We start from the raw sequence: 22,373 nt of genomic DNA, 5'->3' as shown, positions 1-22,373 counted from the left end.
GGCCATACATTAACTTCACTGGAATTTAATATTATGTATGTAATCCTTATAATATACAAGCAGCTGCTTTGATAGGGGATTTAATTTAGCTTCCACTGTAGAAAGTTGAAGTCTACTTTTGTCCCTCTTGCACAACCTGCTGACTCCTGAAACATAACAAACACACACACAGTTCAGCCGCAGCCAGTCAGCGAGTGTGTGGCGGCCGCCTAATGAGGGGCCGCTCGGAGAGTTTAGGCTGATGTTAATTTGTTTTGTTTTTGTTGTAAACTGTGTGTCTGTAAATAATGTGTAAATGACGAGCTGTCCTTGCATGCCAGCCGGCCCGGCCACCAACACAGTAACACACACACATACACACGTACTGTATACACACACTCATTACGAGAAAGCCCTTTCAGGGGCCCGAGTGATTCTGGTGCCAAGCTCTTTGTTTAGAAAGCATTCATGGTTTGCTCATTATTAGCGTGCCCACATTTGGAGGTATGAAAAAAAACTAGTTTCATTTTTAGTTCTTAAAAAGTATTTGGGAAGGCAGAGCGCTGAGTTTAATTTATCCTATCAGCTGATACAAGAAACGTATTAACGACGGCATGTTATCATGAGCAAATCAAACTCTAATTCTGCTTGTAGCAGCTTAAAGCATAAGTAGATGTTTGTACTCTGTGCTGATTTTCTATCTTACAGCCATAAGGTGTCTGTATGCTGCATGGGAAGTGCTTGTTCGATGGTTGAATGGCTTCAGAAAACCCAGGCGACCAGACATTTGTATGGGAAGTGTTCTTGTTTCCGTTTGTGTTACGTTTTTAGTCCGAGTAGTATTGACCAAACAAGTATCAGCATATGCAGGAAAAACAGTTTTTAATAATCTCTACAAACAGACATCTGCAGCAAGTTCAGGTAACAATCCGTTCTAGATCAAAAATTCTACTTGAGGCATTTGCTTGACGCTGTCTCACAAAAGCCGTTCAGCGTTCAGATTTCCCTGACTTCCCGGAATGCACCAGAAACGATCGATCCGACCTCGTGTTCAACAAACGTGCAAGTAAATCACAAGAACACATGGTCGCTTCTCAAGTTGCTAACTGGACTGTAAACAATGCAGCACACAGAAATTATCGCTAAGTGCTGGCTAAACAGGAATGCCCGACATGTTGGCCATTGTCCCTAGAAGCTATATCGTCGTCAGACTATAGCCGATGGGTTTTAAGATTGACGACCAATTAAACACCTTTTTACAAGAGACCGCTAAAAATGTATTCATACATAAACTTTAGTTCTGGCTGATACCAAGTACCCCACACAAACCAGTGCAATGAAAAAAACATACATAGTATTGGTGCAAAAACGCAAATTGCTGACATAGCTAGCTTTGGGTTATGGTTTACTCTCTGCTAGCACCGCACTTTTGTTGTTTGTTATCATCATAATAATTTATATGAAAGTAGTTCCTCTCTCTCTCTTGCTAGTGGTATCTAATACATACAGTATATTATTGGAGGGTTAGAAAAAAGTTGATTGTCTTAGACCAATCCAATCCAACACCACAGTATATTAGATTATGATGTTGGACTGATGCAAAGACAGAAGACTGTAGATTCATGATACAGCATTTAAGGCTGTATCTGTGGCATTCCTGATACTGGTATCTGTATTGGAACAATTTAAATTACTGAACCTCACCCACCAGTTTATCACCATGCCATAAAGCATTTGCACCTGGAACGTCCACAAACATTCGCGTCTCCTGACTCGGGCAGACAACACTTCATACACAGATTTGTCATTCGCTCGTGTTACCTGTGTCAAAAAGTTTTGTTATTCAGCAGCCTGTCCCGTTTGCAGTGTGTTTTCGACTGTACGAGCAGCAGAGTGGCCCCATCACTGTACACTGACTAGCTGTTAAGAGAAAGCAGGATACACAACTCTAAAAACATCAGTAGAGCTTCTCAAAGACCTTGAAAACTCCTAAAAATAGAGACTTTACACACCCACGCACAGCCACACATGTGCAGCATATGTAAACATACACACATACTCATGCATGCAGAAACACATGTGTGTACAAACTGTACACACACTCCGCAGCCACAAGGGCAGCCTGCTCCAAACCGCTAATGCAAACATGAGATAATATTAGCGTGCTGTAAAACAGGCAGGTCATATTTTTAAAATACCAGCAGGGGGTCATGAACTGCCGCATAAAAGAGCATCACAGTTGTGAGCCGAGCTGCTCGGCTCCAAATAAACCCCGCTGTCTAACTTAAGACCTGGAGAGGTGCCTGCGGGGTATTTTTGGGTGTGTGTTTACAGGTGTTTGTTCAGCTTCAGCAGTGCCAAGAGGTTAATAGGATACCCACTTTAAGAAGTTCAAATAGACTAAAGTCCATGTTGTTGAATTTGTGGTTATTTTGACCCAGGGATGGCCGGGAGGGAGGCTGCATGGAGGAGAAGAACACCTTAGAGCAAGAGCTATTAAATGACTTGAGAAACAAAACAAAACAAAAGACAAGACCTACAATGATAGTCTATTTGCCGGCACATAGAGCCCCATTGTGAACGCGGAAATGTTGAGTACCAAAAGGTTTTAAGGTTGAAATGTCAAGTATGGGTTCCCAGCATTTAGAAACTGCCAGATGCTAACTTGCATATTTGGCAATTAGCATAACTAGCATAATTACCGATATGCCCAATATTTCAAACGATTTGGACAATATTGAAGTGGTTTGGGGTTTTTTGAGGATGCTAAATCCATTTCTGATATCGTCAAAATAAAAAAATGGCTGTTTAAACACTAACACCACTAAATGTCCACCAATGGCGCTTTTTGCGGTGGCAGTGCCCACAACCTCAATTTCAGAGCACTTCTCGTCGGCGCTTACTGTTGCTAGGTTACGAAAGTTGTCTGGCGGCACTTCCGCTTCACTCGGTAGTGATCTTTAAGTCTGTTTTAAATCGCTCTGTATGCTTCATGTTTGCTTTAATTCAATGACATTTTACAAAGAAGACATAAAAATGTTGGAAAGGAATTGTGTCCTGGCATTAGCAGCAACTAATGCCTCAGAGGATTCAAAAATTCATCAAAATTGACCCACCGGGAGTTGAAATATGGCCACTTCGGGTTTAAACAGCCATTTTGAATTTGGAAAAATAGCAGAAATTGATTCAGCATCCTTAATAACCCTGGAAATCGCACCAGTTGGTCCAAATTGGCCAAGCAGTTGCTGAAATATTGTCCATACAGGTGATTATGCTAATTATTGCTAGTTATTCTAATTGCCCTATGCAAGTTAGCAACCAGCATTTTGTAAATCCCAGCGACCCATACTTTACATTTCTAACACTTCTAACACTTTGGGGTACTCAACATCTCCGGGTTTACATTGCTGGGAAGTAGACTGTGAGGGAAGCATCACGTTTCAGTCTACAGGCTCCACGAAGTGAAACCAGCTCTTTTATTGAACAAATAATCTCCAGTTCCTGCACTTTAACCCGATCAATAAACAACAAAACCTCTGCTTGGCTGTGCCAAAATCTTGTGTGTTGTTACAAGACTTGTTGCTATGGTAAAGTAGCTCTACCCTAAAGTGGAAATCAAACATGAGACCTGGTAGTTTGAGTAATTTCTGCTGTAACATGATCACCTTATTGGGGACTGGATTTGCTTGGTGCGAACTGCAAAGTGACTAAGAAGTTTAATGTCTTAATCCTGTTATAAAATACTTGGGTGTATTACAAAGCAGCTTTAATATTAGTACTGAAGCAGATTTTAACTCTTTTTCTGATGCTTCACATTTACAACCAACCGGTGTTGCTCCCTTGATGCTTGTTGCTGTTGTTTACAGCGAGTATATGTGGGTTAAGAAGTGCTCTGCGCTATATCCGTCTCCTCAGAAGCTAGACTTCATCTTCCGTTCCTTCTGTCATCCTCCTCTCCTTCCTCCCTAGGACCTTCTCACCCTCCCCTTTTCCTCCTTTGTAGTTTTCCACTAACCTCCATTTGTCTGCTCTTCTTCCTCTGCAGGTTGTGCTCTGTCCATCTTGTATTGAAACCGAATCCAGCCCAGCAAGTTGTACGAAAGAGCTGAGAAACGCAGAACATGGCTGTGGCCGGATGTCCGGATTATTTCCTGCATCATCCGAATTATCAGGTAAATGTGATATCCTGTGTGGGGTTTCCTTTCAGTGAGTTACAATCTGTCTTTAATCAGAATTTATTTGCTACTTTAGCAGCTTTAAATGCTAGAAATGAAAATGCCAAGACTAATTTAACCAGAAGGGACTTAATTTAATAGAAACTTAAAGTAGAAATGTGCCAGTGTTCAATGAAGTTACATTGCATCCTGTCCGTAATCCATAACTGAATCTTCTGGGAAATTGTTAGCTGGATGAGATTGTGAAATGTGAACCGCGTCGCTGCACAAGTCAAATGCCTCCTTTTATTTATATATTTAACACAGGAAACTAATAATAAACCATCCAAGAAGAACTCGAGGTACTGTAATGTGCTTCCAAGAACTCTGAAAAAAGGTGAGGGTGCGGATTCAGGTCACTGCGGTGCTTGCCAACAGTGCCGCCTTTCTCAGCCTCGCTCTCTAAGATGCTCTTAGAAGTGCATTTGACCTATTAGTAAGAGTACACCAGAGAGAGGAATAAAAGAACAGTATGGTCATAGTATTTCCTGTTTTATCACAACATTCCACCTCTGTGAGCACATTGAATTCACAAAGAGCTGCAGGGGGGACAGACTGTTAAAGAGTGTTGGTCCAACAGACACACAGAGGCTTCTTCTCTTAGCTGACACGCCCCCAGGTAACAGCTGCTCTTTTCAGTTCTAGTCTATGGCCGGCCCATTTACTCACAATCCAAAAGGGCTTAGTCTGTGTGTTTTGTATTGAGTTTATTTAGCGTGTTTCCTTGTGCAGAGGAAGTCATTTTTCATGCTACTTGTACCAGGAAATCCTGTTTTATGTTCCTAATTCAAGTTATCAGCTGCTAACCAACTGAATTGAAATGAGGAATGACTCTATGGCAGAAAAACATGAAATATTTTTTTCAATTTGACATCATGCAAATTTTTATAACCTGTGTTTATGACGATTGACTGTAGCTCGCCTCATTATTAGAAAAAAAACTCACCTAATTTTAATATAATGAAGTGGTAATCATGATAATCAGCAGCACTTGTTATGAGCAGTTGTGCCCCATAGTCTTAAGTTAACCAAAGCATAACAAAAGAAACGAGTAAATCTCATTGAAACTACTGTATGTTGATAGATGTATGTAGATATTCAGTAAAGGCAAGTATCACAGTCTGACAGATATATCGCTTGGCCGATATTATGGGCCAATATGGGCCTATAACAGATATATCAGTATCAGTTTATACAGTATGTTTTCCAATATAGAATAAATATATATATATATATATATATATATATATATATATATATATATATATATATATATATAAAGAGAAATGAAGTAATCGTGTTGTTTGGTCGCTTGGCAATTCATAGTCCTATCGGTGCCAAATCTGTGCACAATCCACACAGTAAAGGCGTATTTTCCTGTAAAATCATGATTTGTATCGGCCTTAAAATATCGAGGTAGTTTTGTATATTTTGTGAACTTTTCCTTGAAAAGGCAGAGCCATCCTTTTTTCGTTTAGCCATGCCGTATTCCAGAATCAGAATCTGGGTTTTTCGGTTAACACATACAAGGAATTTGTTTTGGTGCAAGAACAATTAACATAGAACTAGACTAAAAATAATTAAAAGACTCACATAGAACAAGATAAAAAAAACAGGCAATAAGAATTTAAAAAATATATTAAAAAACAAAACATATAATAAAGGTATAATAAAAAATTATACAGATGTATTTGTAAACATCCCAAGGTTGTAAACATCCCTAGGTAACACAATTTGTTAACTAATTCTCTCACTGTGATCCTTGAGATGCAGAGTCATGTTTGGCTAATGCCCATTAATCTCATCTTAATTCATTAGGTTGAGTTGTACACTTTGTTCTTTCTTGTTTCTTGCACGCAGCAGAGAAGCGGTAAGGTATATGAAGCAAAGAGGGACAAAATTGATTAGGTTCTTTGAGTTCAAGCCTGAGAGACCTGACGTCTCTGGTTTAGTAGATTTGTTCACACCGGCCCCTGTGGAGCAAAGGGCTTCCAAACATTAGTATTAGGGCAGTAGCACTATTAGCCTGATCAGAAGCAGCTCTGTTGTTTGCTTGTCATCTGGGCCATGGGTTTATCTCTGACCTTTGACCTCTGAGCTGCTAGAGGTCAGAGGGTTCAGCCTGTTAGAGTCACCCAGATCTGCAGAGCTTAGAGAGACAGACACCAAAGATTCACACGAGGTACTGTGTGTGTGTGTGTGTGTTTGTGTGTGCTCTTACTTACATGAGTGAAGTCAGGGTCGCTAGTTTGAACACAGCAGATTTTAGTGTCCAAAAATAGAGCAATGTAAATGTATATTGGCTGATCCTCTCTGCGTATACATGTATGTGCTCTCGGCATTTGTAGGTGAACACCTTTCACACTATATCCTGTTATTAAGACATTTTCAATGGAAATAAAAGAGGGATATTCGTGTTTGGCACGGACATGGACTGTTCCATTATCGGCCGGGGGTGAGGAATCATTTAGTTATTATGTCTGCCAACAGTTTGGATGACTGCTGCTGCTGGAGCTACAGTGTACAGCCCCTATTATACAGCACACGTACAGACACACAGTCACTCTGCTGTTTGCAAAGCATCCAGCTATAACAGAAGTACCTTGACTGGCAGAATGAGAAAACCCATTCACTGTAAAATTCCAGAGTTACGTAAGATTTTTCGCCCGATAAAACTGAGGCTGCGATTCAAAACAGATTCGAGTGAAGATAACATTCATACTGAACTCGCAGGGATTATATCACCTCTTTAATCTTGTTTCTGTTGTATGATAGTGACTGGTGATTAAATGCAGGTATGTGCAAAGCAAAGCCAATCTGATTGTGTAAAAAAAAGCACTGTAAGTGGCAGATGATAGCTGATTTAAGAAGCCTATCCAGAGCCTCTATCATATATTTAATAAGGTTATATAAATGTAACCTTTGCCCTCATGTTTTATAAAACTTGATCGGATTACACACTAAAATGCTGTATAAGCAGAGCTCAACAAATCTCTGTATTCCAAGGAAATAATATTGTCTTGTACAAACGTCTGTACGCCCTCCGGTGTATTAAGCTCCTGCAAATCTTATGTATGATCTCTGGACAAACAAGCAGAGTCCAGCACTCGAGCATCATTTGGCTGTGAGAGAGCCTGAGATTGTTTTATCTGGGGCTAAACATTAACAAGATCCTGCGATGTTTCCCATAACCTACCAGTATTCCTAGAAATCACAAGATTAAATTTATCTTTCCTTCAGATTTTGCAATGTAAATATTTCATTCATTGTATTTGTTAAAGAAACATTGCACAAAAACCTCAAGTCAGTCTGCTGTCACTTTCAGTACTCTGGAGTAGGAGGGGTGGGAAAAACCCAACGACATATCATCGCAATATAGTTAGACACAATACATATTGTGGGGATTTCAAACATTGTAATATCCTGAGGGGACTAAAATGCTATTACAGGGATTTTAAACAATACAAATAGCGCAAAAATATTCATGCAGCCCCTTCAGCACCTTGGTGATTTGGATGTGAATTACTGCGTAGAAGTATTTCTTAGAAGCTAAACTTGTATCTACGTTATTACTGGACATGTAATATTTCCAATATTGTGATAACGATATGAAGTGTGATAAAAAATATTCAACCTCAGTCCTGTCATGTTATTATGGGGAGCTAATGCCATTATGGTAGAAATTTGAGGACGCTATCCTCTTCTCCAACGGGCCCTGGAAAACCTCCGCCAGACTACGTAAAATGCGCCATCTGGCGGAGGCCAGGGAGCTTTCTAAACTACACTTCCTCAATCTAGGATGCCCGCCTCCGATGTCATGTCTTGTTCAAAATCGTCAGGTTTGAAATGTAGACTGCAGACCTGAAGATTTTTTTAGGCGATCCACCAGTATATTCTCGTCGTATTTCAGATTCTGTACCGCTCTGAGCCATTGCCTGCAGCAAACAGTAGTGTTTCACTCCAGCGTCTCTCGCTGGGCCGTTCCTTTCAGAGGGAGGGGCGCAATGCATGCTGGGTGTTGTAGGAATGTAGAATGGGCGAAACCACGAGCTGTTTGTACAACTCTCCCCACAGCTATGGCACCAGTTTCAAATATTATTGCTTCTATTGGTTACAAAGAACACCAGCTCTGACTGTGAAATGCACCTTTAAGCATGCATATTGGCTATAACTTACTGTTTCTTTTTCTGTCTGCTGCTCTGTATGTTTAACACAATACCTAAACACAAAACCGAAACACATCCAAAAAGCAGGTGCTTATCACACCCATGTATTAATACACTATTGCCACACAAAATATCGAGGTACTATGCTGTTTTGTTTTTCCCCCCACCCTAGAGCTTATAGTCACTATAATAACTTTATTATCATAAATGCATAGATTCCGGTGCGCTGGTGTAGCTCAGTTGGTAGAGCAGGTGCCCCGCATGTACAGAGGCTACAGTCCTCGACACACTGATTGCAGGCTCGACACCGTCTGTCGATCATTTGGTGCATGTCCTTCCCCACTGTCTACTTCCCACACCTCTTCTCTCTTCAGCTATCATGTATTCAATGGCAAAAGCTAAAAGAAATAATCTTTAAAAAATACAATCACAATATAATATAATAATGTATATAATTGCATGCTTTATGAGCAGAATTATGTCTGTATTTTCTGCTGCAGGATAAACAGCCTAGAAATTCACACATTTATCCAAACAAGATGGCCTGATCACGACAGGGAGAACCTCACATGTTCTGGTTTCTTTTGTAACATCTTGGATTTATGATTTTAAACCGTAACCAAACTTTTGTTTCTATCTTATTTTGAATGTATTCCTGATTTACAGAGGGACCAGCGAATAACAATCACTGACAACTGTTCCAAATAACCGGCGTAAAGCTTTCAGGAAGTTTTTCTTTGAGCTTAAGACACTTGATGGATGTATTTAGATAAAAATGTAGTATTATACATATAAAATATATTAACATAGGACATGCAGTAGTCTGGGTAAGCTGCATAATACAGTGTAATCATACTAGTAGTTTAACATTGTCTAAGTATAATGAACAATAATGAAGGCATTACAAAAAAGAACATAGGCCAATCTGAATTAGGAAGAAAAACGATAGTAAGAAACCTGACCTAGCTTATGTTGTGTATATACTGTATGTGTCATAGTGCAGCTTGTCAGGCTCTCAGCTGAGCTGTGGCAGCAGCTAGAGCTACAGCTGAGCCTCTACTGTATAAACAAACAGATAAATGAAGCAGTAGAGCAGACATCGCTCTGACCCCCTGATCTCATTCTGTCTAATTATGTAAGAAGGGATTTCCTCTGGCTGTCTTGTGTTTCTGTATGTTGCAACAGGACTGTGTCAGTTAGCGTTAATGCTGTCAGCAGGAATGGCCCGCCAGACGTCCTGGGAGACGACCCTTGAGAAAGATTTTTAAACCTCTGAGATAAAATCTGCACCGAACAGAAACTGCAGTTTTGTTTTGTTAAACTTCGATCAAGCTGGCTCTCAGCTGTTCCTTCCTTTCCCAGAGCCTCTTAGCAAGTCAAGTATTGATCATATTCACTCCCCGGTCACAACATTTAACCTCAGTCTGACCTCTTCTAAAGGCGTAGCTTTGACATGCGTCTCAGTCCTTTCCTTTTTGTTTGAGGCCCGATCTGCAGACCTTTGTGTCTGTCCTGCTTTCAGGGCCTTAACCTTGTCTCTGGCCCCTTTTAAAAGAGCTGAACCCTCAACCTCTCAGAGTCCCTTTCAACTTCATCAATATGAAAGGGCTCTTATATGCTGCCTGTCAAAAGTCGGCATGCCCTCAGACCTGTTTTGACCCCTCTTTAAGAACTCACGCAACACGTGTGTGTCTGTGCGTATGCGCCCGTGCCTTTGTGTCTGAGTGTTAAATAATTTGTGAGACTAAAGCAGGATGAGAAAGTGCAAGAATGACGTGTGCTTTTATTTTCTTATTTTCTCTCTCCTCTTTGTACTCGCACCTTATAGGCGCCTATAAACCTATAACCCAATGCAGAGTTAGCAATAGCATGGCTGAGAATTATGCTAAATGGGATAAAATCCCAAAGTTAACATGCTGTCAATTGTCTATAGAGGCGTCAAAGGCTGTCTGGGTTTTGGATTTTTGTTGGTACGACCCACAAAAGAGATCAAGGTGAGCTTTAAAGGTCCTTTAGTCCCTTTAATGTGTTGACTCATTTACTCCCAGACAGCCATGCAAAGCAGCATTCAAGACCAGTATATGGTGTGAAAGAGTCCCTGCGTTTTTGCTCAGTGGAGCTGAACCATGACCATCCTGTCCTGAATACACACACAGACACACACACACACACACACACACACACACACTGCCGTTGTGCTGTACCATCCCACCAACCAACCAGCGTCCCAGTGCTGTTTGGGTGACTGGGTAGGGATCAGTCACAGTCTGGTAGCTGGACCCCCAGACGGAGTGTGTGGATGATGGGGTTTGCTGTGTCACGGGGACAAATGGGGTGACGCGGTGGTTATTTTACTGTTTTTTGTTTTTTTTAATTCAATAGAAGGTTAGTCCCATTAAGCTCCGAAATCTCTTTTCCGATGCAGCAAAGACGGCTGGAACTCGAGACAATACAAAGACGGAACAATGCAATGTAATGATTGGATGCGGTTGGGTTAGTTGGTATAGAAGAGGGGTTGGGGGGGGCGGAGGTGGACAGAACCCTATACTGACGGTGAGCCACCAGTTATATCCAGTTTAGGCTGAGAGGTTGCACCAGTACAAACGTCCCGGGGAGGAACACCTGCGGCTTCTTCTCCACTGAACATTAAAGTTAAGCAGGGAAATGATGGATTATACAGATCCGAACTGTGCAGCCGAGCTTTTATTTTGAAGAATGGAGGCATCAGAGTGGAATCCTACTTCAAGCTTTCTCACAGTGAGTTCATTTTCTTTGCACTGCCCGTAAAGTCTTGTTAATACAGTTACTACAAAATGTAAAAGTAATCTAAAACCTTCAGATTGTAAAGCAGCTTTTATTTACAGTGTATTTGGTTTGTTTTAATATTCAGGGTAAAAAAATGGTGTTAAAGTTGATCATGTTCGGATATAAATCTGTGGCACTCGGTGTACAACTGCTCCGTATCTCATACTGTAAGGACATGCACGTATGACATCACTTTGACCAGCCTGGACCTGCTTCAGCAAATGAGATTTTCAAAATAAATCTGTGGGTCTTAAAAAAATGACATGATTGGCACGAGACCGTCGTCTTACAGTGTCTCTGGAGGCAACAAAGATAACTTAAACTGACGTGATGCAAAAAGCATCTGTCATGGAAAAGTAGGTAGAATAAATAATCATAGATAATAATGTGTGTAAAAAAAAAAGGAAGGCGCTGCCTGCATTGTCTGTCGCTGCTGTAAATGAGGCAGAACAAGTAACCGCAACAGCTTTTATTACAGCATCAGAGGAGGTCTGCTGTTACACACAGTCGTGTTTTTTTATTCTTTCTGAGCACAGTGGACCGCCCCAGGACGTTCTGTTCCCACTCGTGCTGTCAGGCCCTGAGCGGGACATCCCCCCCCCACACTTACACACACACACACACACACACACACACACACACACACACAATGGGTAACCTACAATTGTCCTCTTTAGAAGTTTATAAGTGAAACAAATAAACATGAAATATGTTGAAATGTTAAATATGTTAAACATGCTTTTGGGGGTATTTGTTTGTTTTTGAGCCGTTGTGCAGTGACTGAATATATGGAGAAAGAGGTCAAATGAGGACACTGTGGTTCAATGTTATCATCCAGCCATGTTCACACTCTGTTTTCAGACAGTGAAAAGGGCAGAGGCTTTACAAGTTCAACTTTGTTTGAGTGTTTTGTACTTTATGTACCATTTCAAAATGTCATCATATTTCTTTTTAGGTTTCTGAGCATTGGTATTGTTTTATTTTAACACCTCTTCATACGTAGATGTAGCTTTAGCTTCACACAGGAATATTTATAAATAATAATATATAAAGAAAGTGTTAACCCTTCATGCTCCTAGCCCACATTTTAAATTCTGTATGGTGTTGCACGTTGTCTCTTAGACAACCAGCATTGGTGCACTTGTAGAACTTTTTTGACCACAGCACTGTTTGTACTGACTGTATTTAAAAGTTTCCCCATATTGTTCTTGGATTTTTCAATGGGACGCATAAAATATAAGTCTAAGGGGCGCTGGTTTAGCTCAATTGGTAGAGCAGGTGCCCCATATACAGAGGCTACAGTCCTTGACACACTGATCGCAAGTTCGACTCCAAGCCTGCTGATTATTTGGTGCATGACATTCTCCACTCTCTGCTCCCATGTTTCCTGTTTTCAGCTGTCCTATGAATAAAGGCAAAAGCCCCAAAAAATCTTAAAAACTAAAATAAAGGAAATATAAGTCTAATGAAGTGGTGTATGTGTTGGGAGGCTTAACCACACTTTTATACTATACTATAACGTGAATTAATTCACTGGTGTTGGACCCTCTTCATTATCTGTATCTCTGTCTACAACAAGAGGTCAATTTTAACTCTGTGAACTTCATTTGAATAAGTATCTCCTCTGCCATGTGAGTGATTTAATGCTCAGGCACTTTTACCAGTTGAAAACCAGTAAAATAAACAGGCGGCTGTTGGACGATGGAAATGACTAAATGTTTTCTCTTTTTTTCTTCTCTTTCTTTCTCAGCAGGACAATATAGACCGGGCCTCCAATCACAGACAAGCTGACCTAATTGGTCCGGGCTTCCAGCAATCAGCCAATCGGAGTTCTCCTAGCCATCAAGGTTGGTCTTTAGCTCCCAATAGATATGTATGTGTGAGTGAGGTGTGTACTGATGCGTGCACAATAGACATATGCATTATTCTATGGTTACATTGGGGTTGTATGACACGGAAAAGTATACTTGGTTATGCACTGACATCAAATTACATAGGATTATACATACGTAACAGGACATACGATATGGTAATGCACACTATTGGGACCTACTGTACGTTGACTTGGTGTAACATAAACCTGCTGTGTATTTTCATACATAACTGAATATGAAAAGGTCATAAATATGACCAGGGAATCTGGGATAGCTACAATGAGTTTGTATATCTGTGTGTGTGTCCCAGGGTGTGTCCCAGTACAGGGTGGAAAGCAGCCCGCTGCTCATTATCCTCCTCTGGTCCGGCGGCGGGTCGAGGGGGATGATATATATTTGGGTCTCTTCCGCTGTAAACATTTCAGCAGTTCAAAGTGTGATCTGCGTGGACACAGGGTGCCATTATAATTACGCCGCCTATCTAATTGTGCCATACAGGGTTCATCCATGACAATCGGAGCATGAGATTTAAGCACAATATTGGCCCAGCATGGGAGGTAAGGGCGGGGAGTCTGCGAGGACTCGACGACTGAATTAGAACGCTTGGCCCCGGCATGGGAAATAAATGGAGCAGAAATTACATTGTCATTTTACAGAATCAGCCGGGACGGAGGGAACACGGAGCGACCGGAGAGGCGGGCGGAGGGAGATGACTTTAACTAAGGAACATTTCTGTTTACACTGTCTGATCAATGATATTTGGGGGCACGGTACAGTACATTATGTCTCACACGTGTTGGAGCCTGATTGATGCGCCCTGGTTTTTTACACATTCTGTCCCATCTTCTCTATCACTCTTTTTTTTTTATAGCTAATCAGGTAATTTGTGACTATTTCTAGTCAACTAGCTTCTAAGGTTCACAAGCTACATTACAAAGTCTGCATTATCTGAGAAGAGATTTAGCCCCGGTGCCTCTGGTGTTATTATTGGGAAGATTATCCTTGCTGACGTACTTTAACTTGTTTTCCAGTAAACCCTCTCTTTAATACTTTTTGGACTATTATAGAGCCACCAGCTACTTGCTGTGTTTGCTACATAAACCTATTAACTTTGGAGGAAACAGTACGGCTTTGTTGGAACATGACCTGCCATTATTTCACATGTTTGGAATGAGACGCGATTGAGCAGCTTATCGGGGTATTTGCAGGCCAATATTTGATGTCCAGAAATAGAAGTTGCTCCACAGGATACTCCCAACTTGTAATCCGTGGATTGTGCCATGCACGTAATATTTTTCTGTGAAGTCGAGGCTTTTAGAAAGTTTAATATGCTTTGCCCACTTGTGTCTTTAAATAACTATGAGAATGACGAGGCCGCATTGTCCCGAGCAGAGGCATGACACGTATGTGAGTCCTCTCCAGTCTCTCACTGATGCGATGTCACAGGCTTGCACTGTGCAAATGCTGTCTCCTCTTTGTTGTTTCTCTCAGCCACACGCCACAGTGACTTCAGTCGTATAGCTGAGTTCATTGTCTCTCGGGTTAGAGAACTTGCTCCCTGCACGAAAGCCTCGTATGAAAGTTTGAAATACACAAAAAGAGGTTGTTATCCGCATTGTGTTTGTCTGTGGGTGCGCTGCAAATGTAATATGTTGAAAGAGAAATGAGGTGTATTCTCTTGAGTCCAGATATATAATATCAACAAGCACCAGGAAAGTGTGTCGCTCCAGTTTTTGGTTGGCGCACAGGTGCTCAAATTCAGCAAGTGCAGTAGTTCCTAGAAGAAACAAGTGTCGATATATTTTCTGAAATACGTTGCAGTTTTTTTTGCCTTGCATCACTTTTTCATCTCCTCAACATAACTTTCATGTAAAGTTCAGTAAGTAGATCTTCTACAGTTCAGAGGCAGGAGACGTCATGCGTGATTGTGACAGCTCTAACCGTTTCTTCTCCTCACAACTTTTCTTTACCTTTTTTAATGACGTCTGAACCACACGTTTATGTATTTGGGTCTTTCTATATGAGAGGTGAAAAGGGGTTTGTCGCACTCAGACGAGCCTGCAGCTGCTAGGCAACAAATCCCATCAATGCTACCAATGCATTGGAGTAATTTGAAGGCGTAGCTCTGGATCTCCAGCTCCAGTTGTTCCAGTTATGCTTTTGTAGAGGGAGAGTGTCATGCCATCGGCATACATGTGCGGGCACACATGCACACAAACAGTGGGGGGATTGCATTCCTGTAACTACTGTTTAAATATAAAGGTTGGCTGTTCCTTTCACATTAAGCAAACATGTTTCAAGTTGTTTGGTAGAGCAGAAAGTTCTACAAATTCAGGTTATATCTCTGTTTAGTAAAGATAAACAAAGCTAAAGTCCAGCCATGCTAGCTGCTGTGAGGTTAACATATGGTTAGTGTAAGATAAATGCTAACTTCTGCATGCTAACATGCTCACTATGACAATGTAACGGTAACTCATGTGGCTGACAAATTGAACCCCAGTCATTGTGTATTGCAAGCCAATTTGCTGCTCAAAGCATGCTGGGTTACCTAGCGACGCGCACCAGGCAAGCGGTGCCACTTTTGTAACAGCTTTTGTCCCTAATTATGTCATAATAATGCATCTAAAGGAAACGGTGATATACTTTTAGTGAATAAACCTTGTGGGGTGTTGGTTTGATTGAAAAGACACCTTAATTCACCCCAACAGCAAGTTGGAGCGACTGTAGGTGAATTGGTCGCATGCAGCGGTATGCGGTACCAGTATGGCCATCCCTATTTTAAAATTCACAGTTTAAAATTCAGAATAAATGGTTCTTCCGATACTAAGTGATACTGAGCATTGTGTGGAGTAAAATAGCCCTATCACGTGGTCTCGTTCACCCCGTTTGAACCCACTCTCCCTTTTCCTTGCTCCTGCTCCACAGCTCCCTCTAAATGGGATCCTGTCTCTCTATTTACTCCCGTCCCTCCTCTCCATGTTCATCCCTGATTCCCCTCCCTCCCTCTCTCCTCCTGTTTCCCACTAACCTTCCCGCACTCTCCCCTCCCCAATCAGGAGGCTTGGCCCTTGGTGGGTGTGTGAGCTGTCACCACTGGCATTGTACTCGACAGTGCAGAGCCACGCTTTACAGTTTAGACCAGCTCTGTCTATCCTCCCACTGATCCCTCTGAATGGAAACCCCTCTGCTGGGCTTGTATTTATCCCCCTTGTGTGTCTCCTCTGTGTGTGTGTGTTCAATTCAGGCACTGTATACCCCTTACATTCCTCTCTTCTACAGAAGGATTGCCCCTCCTCTTTGTTTTTAACTAGCAGGAATGAATAAAAATGCATAGACCACATTCCTGAGCTGAGTAAAAACAGAGCGCCATATGGATCCTCCGTCCACACAATGGTTTTGTTTTCCCTTTGCTAATGATCAGACACGTTCAAAACTACTTATATGCAGATTTTCACCAGTCTCTTTACTCGTGTAACCGTTGGGTGATACTGTATTTAGTGTAGCTCAGACAATAGAGCAAGCTTGGGCTATTTTTACCCCTAATTTAACCGGTTCTAGGTTCTTATACGGGGGGGGGGGGGGGGGGGGGCGGGATTGAACTGAAGCCATGGGAGAAATTAAACAATGAGGAAATGAGAACAATACTGCCAGTGTTATCCTTTGACCCATCAGAGGTGTTTGTGTGTGGTTATGACTTCTACAGTGGCCCTGAAAAACGAACGGGTGAATAGATAAAGGCCTGATTATAAAGTTTTTGGGACATAACAAGCATTTCAGAATGTCATGATGGGCATGCTTGTGTTTTTTTCTGCCACTTTATAGATTAAAGATCAAGAAAATAATTGTCTTATTAATCACCATTGTGACTAATGGGTTCTATTTCTGTAGAGCAAAGAATTAACTAAACAACTTAAAGTGGTAACCTCGAAGATCTCAGTTTCGTTCTCTTTGGCGGCACCTATGGTGATAAACAGTAATTGCGGGAGCACACTTCCCAGATATGCACATGTGTGACGTCCACGGTTGGCTACGGTTGTAACTGTTGATTTCCCTTGCTGACGGTCGCTTTCCTTTTCAGACCGTTTGCCTTCATCTGAGCGTTGAATTTGTTTCTTTTTTCGGAAAAGCAGCTGCTAAGCTCCGCCTACCCTCTCTGGCAGACCAACCACTGCTGGGTGATGGAAAACGCGTCACTAACTGGGCGCCGCTTGTGATTGTTTCCTTTGTTATTGCACAGTTTTAGCCATGAAGCTAACCTCTCTTCTCCTTCATGAAGCTCTAGACGTGTAAATACATCATTTTTATACCCTTGTTTTCATGTTGTCTCTGCTGCATTCCCAAACAGAAGAGCTTCAGTCATTGTTTTTTGTAATCTTTTGTGTCGATACATCTTCAAATATGTTCTTGCTGTCTGTCAGACATCCCGAGCTGCTGGTGGTCCACTTTGTTGTTGTCTTTGATCTTTACATTATAGGATTATTTTCCATTTTTGAACCGTCCAGCAGATGCATCCAAACTGTAAAATGTCCCCGTTACCAGCTCTATCTGCAGCTCGGTGTGCTCCCTGCTGCCTGAGCCGCTCTGATGATTTGAGCGGATCTAATTAATGGCTTTAATATTGTGGCGTGCTGTGACCTCTGTGTGTTTGGCTGCCAGAAATAATGTCTCCTCCTGAACCTGCACAGGCCCAGTATCCCACTTCTATTTTCTGTACTCCATGTCAAAGTAAGACCAACCATGGCTGTCTCCCTGGTCCAAATCTTCATGGGTTTAAATCCTGTGTGTGTGCGTGCCTGCCTGCATGCTGTCTGTGTCATCAATCTGTCTGTCTAACAGCCCTGTGCATGACGCAGGCCTTTGTTTGCCTGATTGTGACATGCATAGGTGATGGGAGGAAATGACTGATAATGACGCAAAAAACCTACGTCCACGAGCGAGCGTGTGGGTTGTGTTTCACCTTTGTATGAAAACAAATCTGTCGTTCCCGTCGCGAGGCCAAACTAGGTCAGAATCATGAGGAAACGTATTCTCTCTCCCTAGCTTGAGGGCACATGTCTCACCCAGTGAGAATGATGGATGATGAGCAGATGATTGATTCAAGGTAACACGCTTTTGCACACTTTTTTATGTAGTTCTTGTTTCCTTGTAGCATTTCTTACTATGATCATGTTATCCCCACATTGTTATAAGCGCTGCTGCTGGATCCTGGTCATATTTTCCATCATGAGTTGCAGGTGTCTCGCCCTGTCCTTAGCCTTGTGTACGGCCTTGTATGCATCCTGTGTCCTGTGGTATATAGCTCTTTAGCTCTCCAGGCTATCTATAAGTAGCTGCTGCAGCTTACCTGTCACTATTAATACCTACAGATTAACCACCTGTGATTCAGTGTCACCCGTGATACAGCTACCTGACACGTTTTCTGGAAAAGCTCCTCTCTTTAGTTTTAGCAGGAAGCTTTTAGCATCAGTGCTAAATGCTACTGCAGACAGGGACTGCGTGCTTTTACCAGCATGCTAACCTGTGGCTACTGTTTTATTTAAATAAAAATTAGAAAAAATCTAACTGGAGCTGATTTATTGCTAGGCTAAGGAGCTGAATTTCCCCTTTAATCGATCAGGCTGTTTCTCCGGTGTCTGGTGTCAGCAGAGCAGTGGGACTTTTAGCTGCGTTAGAGTGGCATGACCCTCGCACCACCTCTCATGATCCAGCTGTCAGCTGTCCTGCGCTGTGAGCTGTAGGGGAAATTACATGAGTCATACAGGACATGGCACATTTTAAGCCCTGGAGTTGTGACAGTGGACTGCATGATTAAAATAAATAAAAAAATTGAGCTGTATATGCTTTAATTCGTCCATCAATTCATTTGTGCAGGTTTTATTTATACTGTAGGAGCTAACAAAAAGTTAAAAACGGCATCTATGGTATAATTATAAATAGAAAATACAAATAAAACCGCATTGAACCATATTTTTACTGTTTGAAGAGACTTAATCTGTTGCATTAATATACCAGGATTACATTGTAGGGCCACTGAGAGATGAGAGAGAGAGGATTCAGCTACATTATAAGTTCCCATCATACTCTCTCATTAAGTGTAAATACAATGTTCCTTCATCCTTCCACATCCAATCACAAATGTCTTTTCACATTTTGTTATACTGTCATTAATAATATGTACATGTGAGGCTGTGTCCTAAGATCTGCATGGGGTCCCCTCACATGAACCCCACACACATGTGAGAGCCTCCTGCCTGCAAAAGTAGAGTCTGTCTCCCCCTAGTGGTGAACCGGCGTCCTGCAGTGCAGTCGAGGCCTCATGCAGAGATTTGATGATGAATTCATGGGATAGATTTCTCTTTCATAATGAGGAATTATTAAACATAAGATGAGTCACCGCTGCAGATTGTGATTTAAAAAAGAGCAAAGTTAGGCGCCCCGGTTTACCCAGATGATAAAACTTTCACAGCGTGAAGCAATTAGGAGAGCGAGCCTTCCTTCAATGGAGCTCGTTTCAAACTAAGATTCAACATGCTGCTGCAGTCGGTTGAAAAATTCACTTCATGAATTTAAATGTGCCTGGAGGTTTTCACGGCGGCTTTGAGGATAGACTCCCCCGACTGAAAAGAATTCCACCTCCTGCCTTTAAAGACCTTTAAAAGGAGAATTTTTGATACATGGGGGGAATTTAGAGTCTTACGGTGCGCTGCCTTCACCATGAACTCCAGTGGTAAGAGTTTGAAGAGTGTTACAGGCAGGTTTGTACTTGTACCTGTTATCCCTGGAGATTTGGCTCACAGGGCAGCACAATGTACGCAGTCAAGATAGTCATGCTGATTGAGCACTCTGGCAAAACTGGTTACGAGTGTGTGTGTGCGTGTGTGCATGCCAAGGTTTTGTGTCCTTCTTTTTTTGTATTACTTGGAATTAAGGTGGTGCAAAGTGAGGTCACAGGTTCAAATCCTGGCCACAATGAAATGATAGAGAAACTGAAATAGAAACGGAAAGTCCCAACAATATCCAGAGACTTAACTTTTTTTGTTTGCCTCAACTATTTTAAACCAGAGCAGGAAGCTTACAGGATCTTTTCTCTTATTGTGTTTTATTGCAGTTTATTTCCAGCTGCAGAGATTTATTTCCTGCTCCACGCTGCACTTTCTCCTCAGCACTTCTAAAACAAACTTCTCATTTGTTTTATAGCAGCATGTCTTGCTTCAGTCTTGCTGTCAGTAATGTGTTCCTGTCTATCTGTGTTTCCCCCAGAGGATGATGTCGATCTAGAGGCCCTGGTGAATGATATGAACTCTTCGCTGGAGAGCCTGTACTCCACCTGCAGTGGTCAGCAGACAGAGTCCACCCCACTACTGCACAATGGACAGACCTCTTCCTCACACCACCATCATCATCACACGCAACACAACCAGCCTCGGCAGGGTCAGCACTCGCACGCTCTAAGCCACGTATCGCCTGAACCGCCCTCATCCTCCTCCTCGTCCGCGGACTCACCCCAAAGTGGCCTCCGACGGTCACAACCCATGCACATCCTCGCTGTCAGGTAGGTGTTTGCACAGCATACTGCAAGTAGATTCTTAATGCACATTGATAACTTTTTTTTATCCACTTCAGCAGCTCAATGTTGGAGATTTTGTCTGGTAGGCAGCAGATGAGAAAGGAGCTGAACCCCAGAGGAAGCTGTGCAGTTAGCATGAAAGACAGCTTTCAAATCGAATGCATAAAAACTTCAATAAACCATAGACTGTATATGAGAAGTGGAAGCATGCCCACTCTTTTGAGTCCTGAAGATCGGCATTTTGCCTCCACCATCTTTTTTTTAGGAACAAGTAGTGACCATATTTACAGTGTTGATATGCATTGTTACTTCCATACCCTACCAGAGACGCATAATCTGCATTATCGTTGATTTAACTTTAAATTAGACCATTATTTTAATAAAATATCATCATCCTGTATTGAAAAAGGCTTGAAACTTGCATTTGAGACCATAAAATCATTTAAAGGAGCAGTTCGCCCCCTGGAAAAAGCCTCTGTCAGTCAAAGCTGGTGTTCTCTGTAATCGATAGAAGCAATAATAGTTGAACTTGGAGCCATAGCTGTGGAGAAAGTTGTATAAACAGCTCGTGTTGTCGCCCATTCTACATTCTAAAGGAACGGCCCAGCAAGAGACGCTGGAGTGAAATACAAACGTTTTTTCTGCAGGCAACGGCTCAGAGCGGTACAGAATCTGAAATGCGACGAGAATATACCGGTGGATCATCTAAAAAATCTTCAGGTCTGCTGTCTACATTCCAAACCTGACGATTTTGAATGAGACATGACATCGGAGGCGGGCGTCCTAGATTGAGGACTACATAAAACGCGTCATCTGGCGAAGGTTTTCCAGGGCCCATTGGAGAAGCAGATAGCGTCCTTACAAAGGCACAGAGCGAAAATGCATTTTTTTCCTACCATAATGGCATTAGCTCCCCATGATAGCATGATAGGACTAAGGTTGAAAATTGGCGAACTGGCTCTTTAGTAATAAACCAACTGAAAAGCGGGGTCATTTGTCATTTTCTGTTCAGAGAATGTTTTTATCCAGTAGAGTCTCCCCCTGCTGGTCATTAGAAATAATGCAGTTTTAAAGCACGTCTGCATTGGCTTCACTTTTGATACAAGATGCTAGGTTCGCTTAGAGTCTGTGATATAAACATACATGTGGCTGCAGAGGTCCATATTGAATAAGAACACTGCCCTTTAAAGATAGTACTTGTCACCGTGAAGTAACCAGCTTTAATTGCTTTCCTTCTTCCCCTAAGGGACCTGGTTTCATCCTTATGCTTGTGTTGCGTTTAAGGGAACAGAGTAAAAGGATAGGTTACACTTACTTAAAAATATCTTCATAATAATAGACCCGTTACTAAAAGAAAGGTCAAAATAAGACTTCAGTAGTGCATGTGCACACACACACTTCAGGTACATACAGATACACACACCTGGGTAACAGACGTATGGCACTAAGCATCAACCATGCTCCATCCAGTCCATACATTTGCACATGCAAAGCCACACTCGCACATAAAGAGCTGCGACCCTTTCTTGTCTCATGCTGGAAAAGAATCCTCTCACTATACACTGCCATCCCTCCACACCATCTTGATAATTGGGCATAGCGTCTCCTCCCCGCTCCCTATCTGTAGCCCTTGAATGACCCGTTCCTCCCTGTCACTCCCTTTTTGTCTCAAAGTGCACCATCAGGAGGAGAAAGGTAAAAACTCGCATTGTTTTAGAACCAAGTGCAAATGTCTCTCTCAATTTAAAGAGCGGTAAACCATATTCTG

General features: G+C 41.9%; 1 protein-coding gene across 2 annotated transcripts in view; it reads left to right on the top strand.

Moving 5' to 3' along the window:
* The window catches only part of grb10b (growth factor receptor-bound protein 10b), a 74,580-nt gene that overhangs the window by 12,866 nt on the left and 39,341 nt on the right, over positions 1-22,373 (top strand). For both annotated transcript variants that reach the window (XM_069656323.1, XM_069656322.1), the window contains exons 2-4: positions 4,025-4,151; positions 12,915-13,011; positions 20,299-20,590. In XM_069656323.1, the coding sequence (XP_069512424.1) occupies positions 4,101-4,151; positions 12,915-13,011; positions 20,299-20,590 (440 nt within the window). In that variant the 5' untranslated portion in view covers positions 4,025-4,100. The remainder of the gene's footprint in view (positions 1-4,024; positions 4,152-12,914; positions 13,012-20,298; positions 20,591-22,373) is intronic.

The sequence above is a fragment of the Semicossyphus pulcher genome, unplaced genomic scaffold (genome assembly GCF_022749685.1).
Source record: "Semicossyphus pulcher isolate SPU_LCO1_2020_fin unplaced genomic scaffold, fSemPul1.0.p SCAF_9, whole genome shotgun sequence".
Taxonomy (NCBI): Eukaryota; Metazoa; Chordata; class Actinopteri; order Labriformes; family Labridae; genus Semicossyphus; species Semicossyphus pulcher.
The sequence above is the reverse complement of the archived record's forward strand: the minus strand, read 5'-3'. Positions and strand labels throughout refer to the sequence as shown.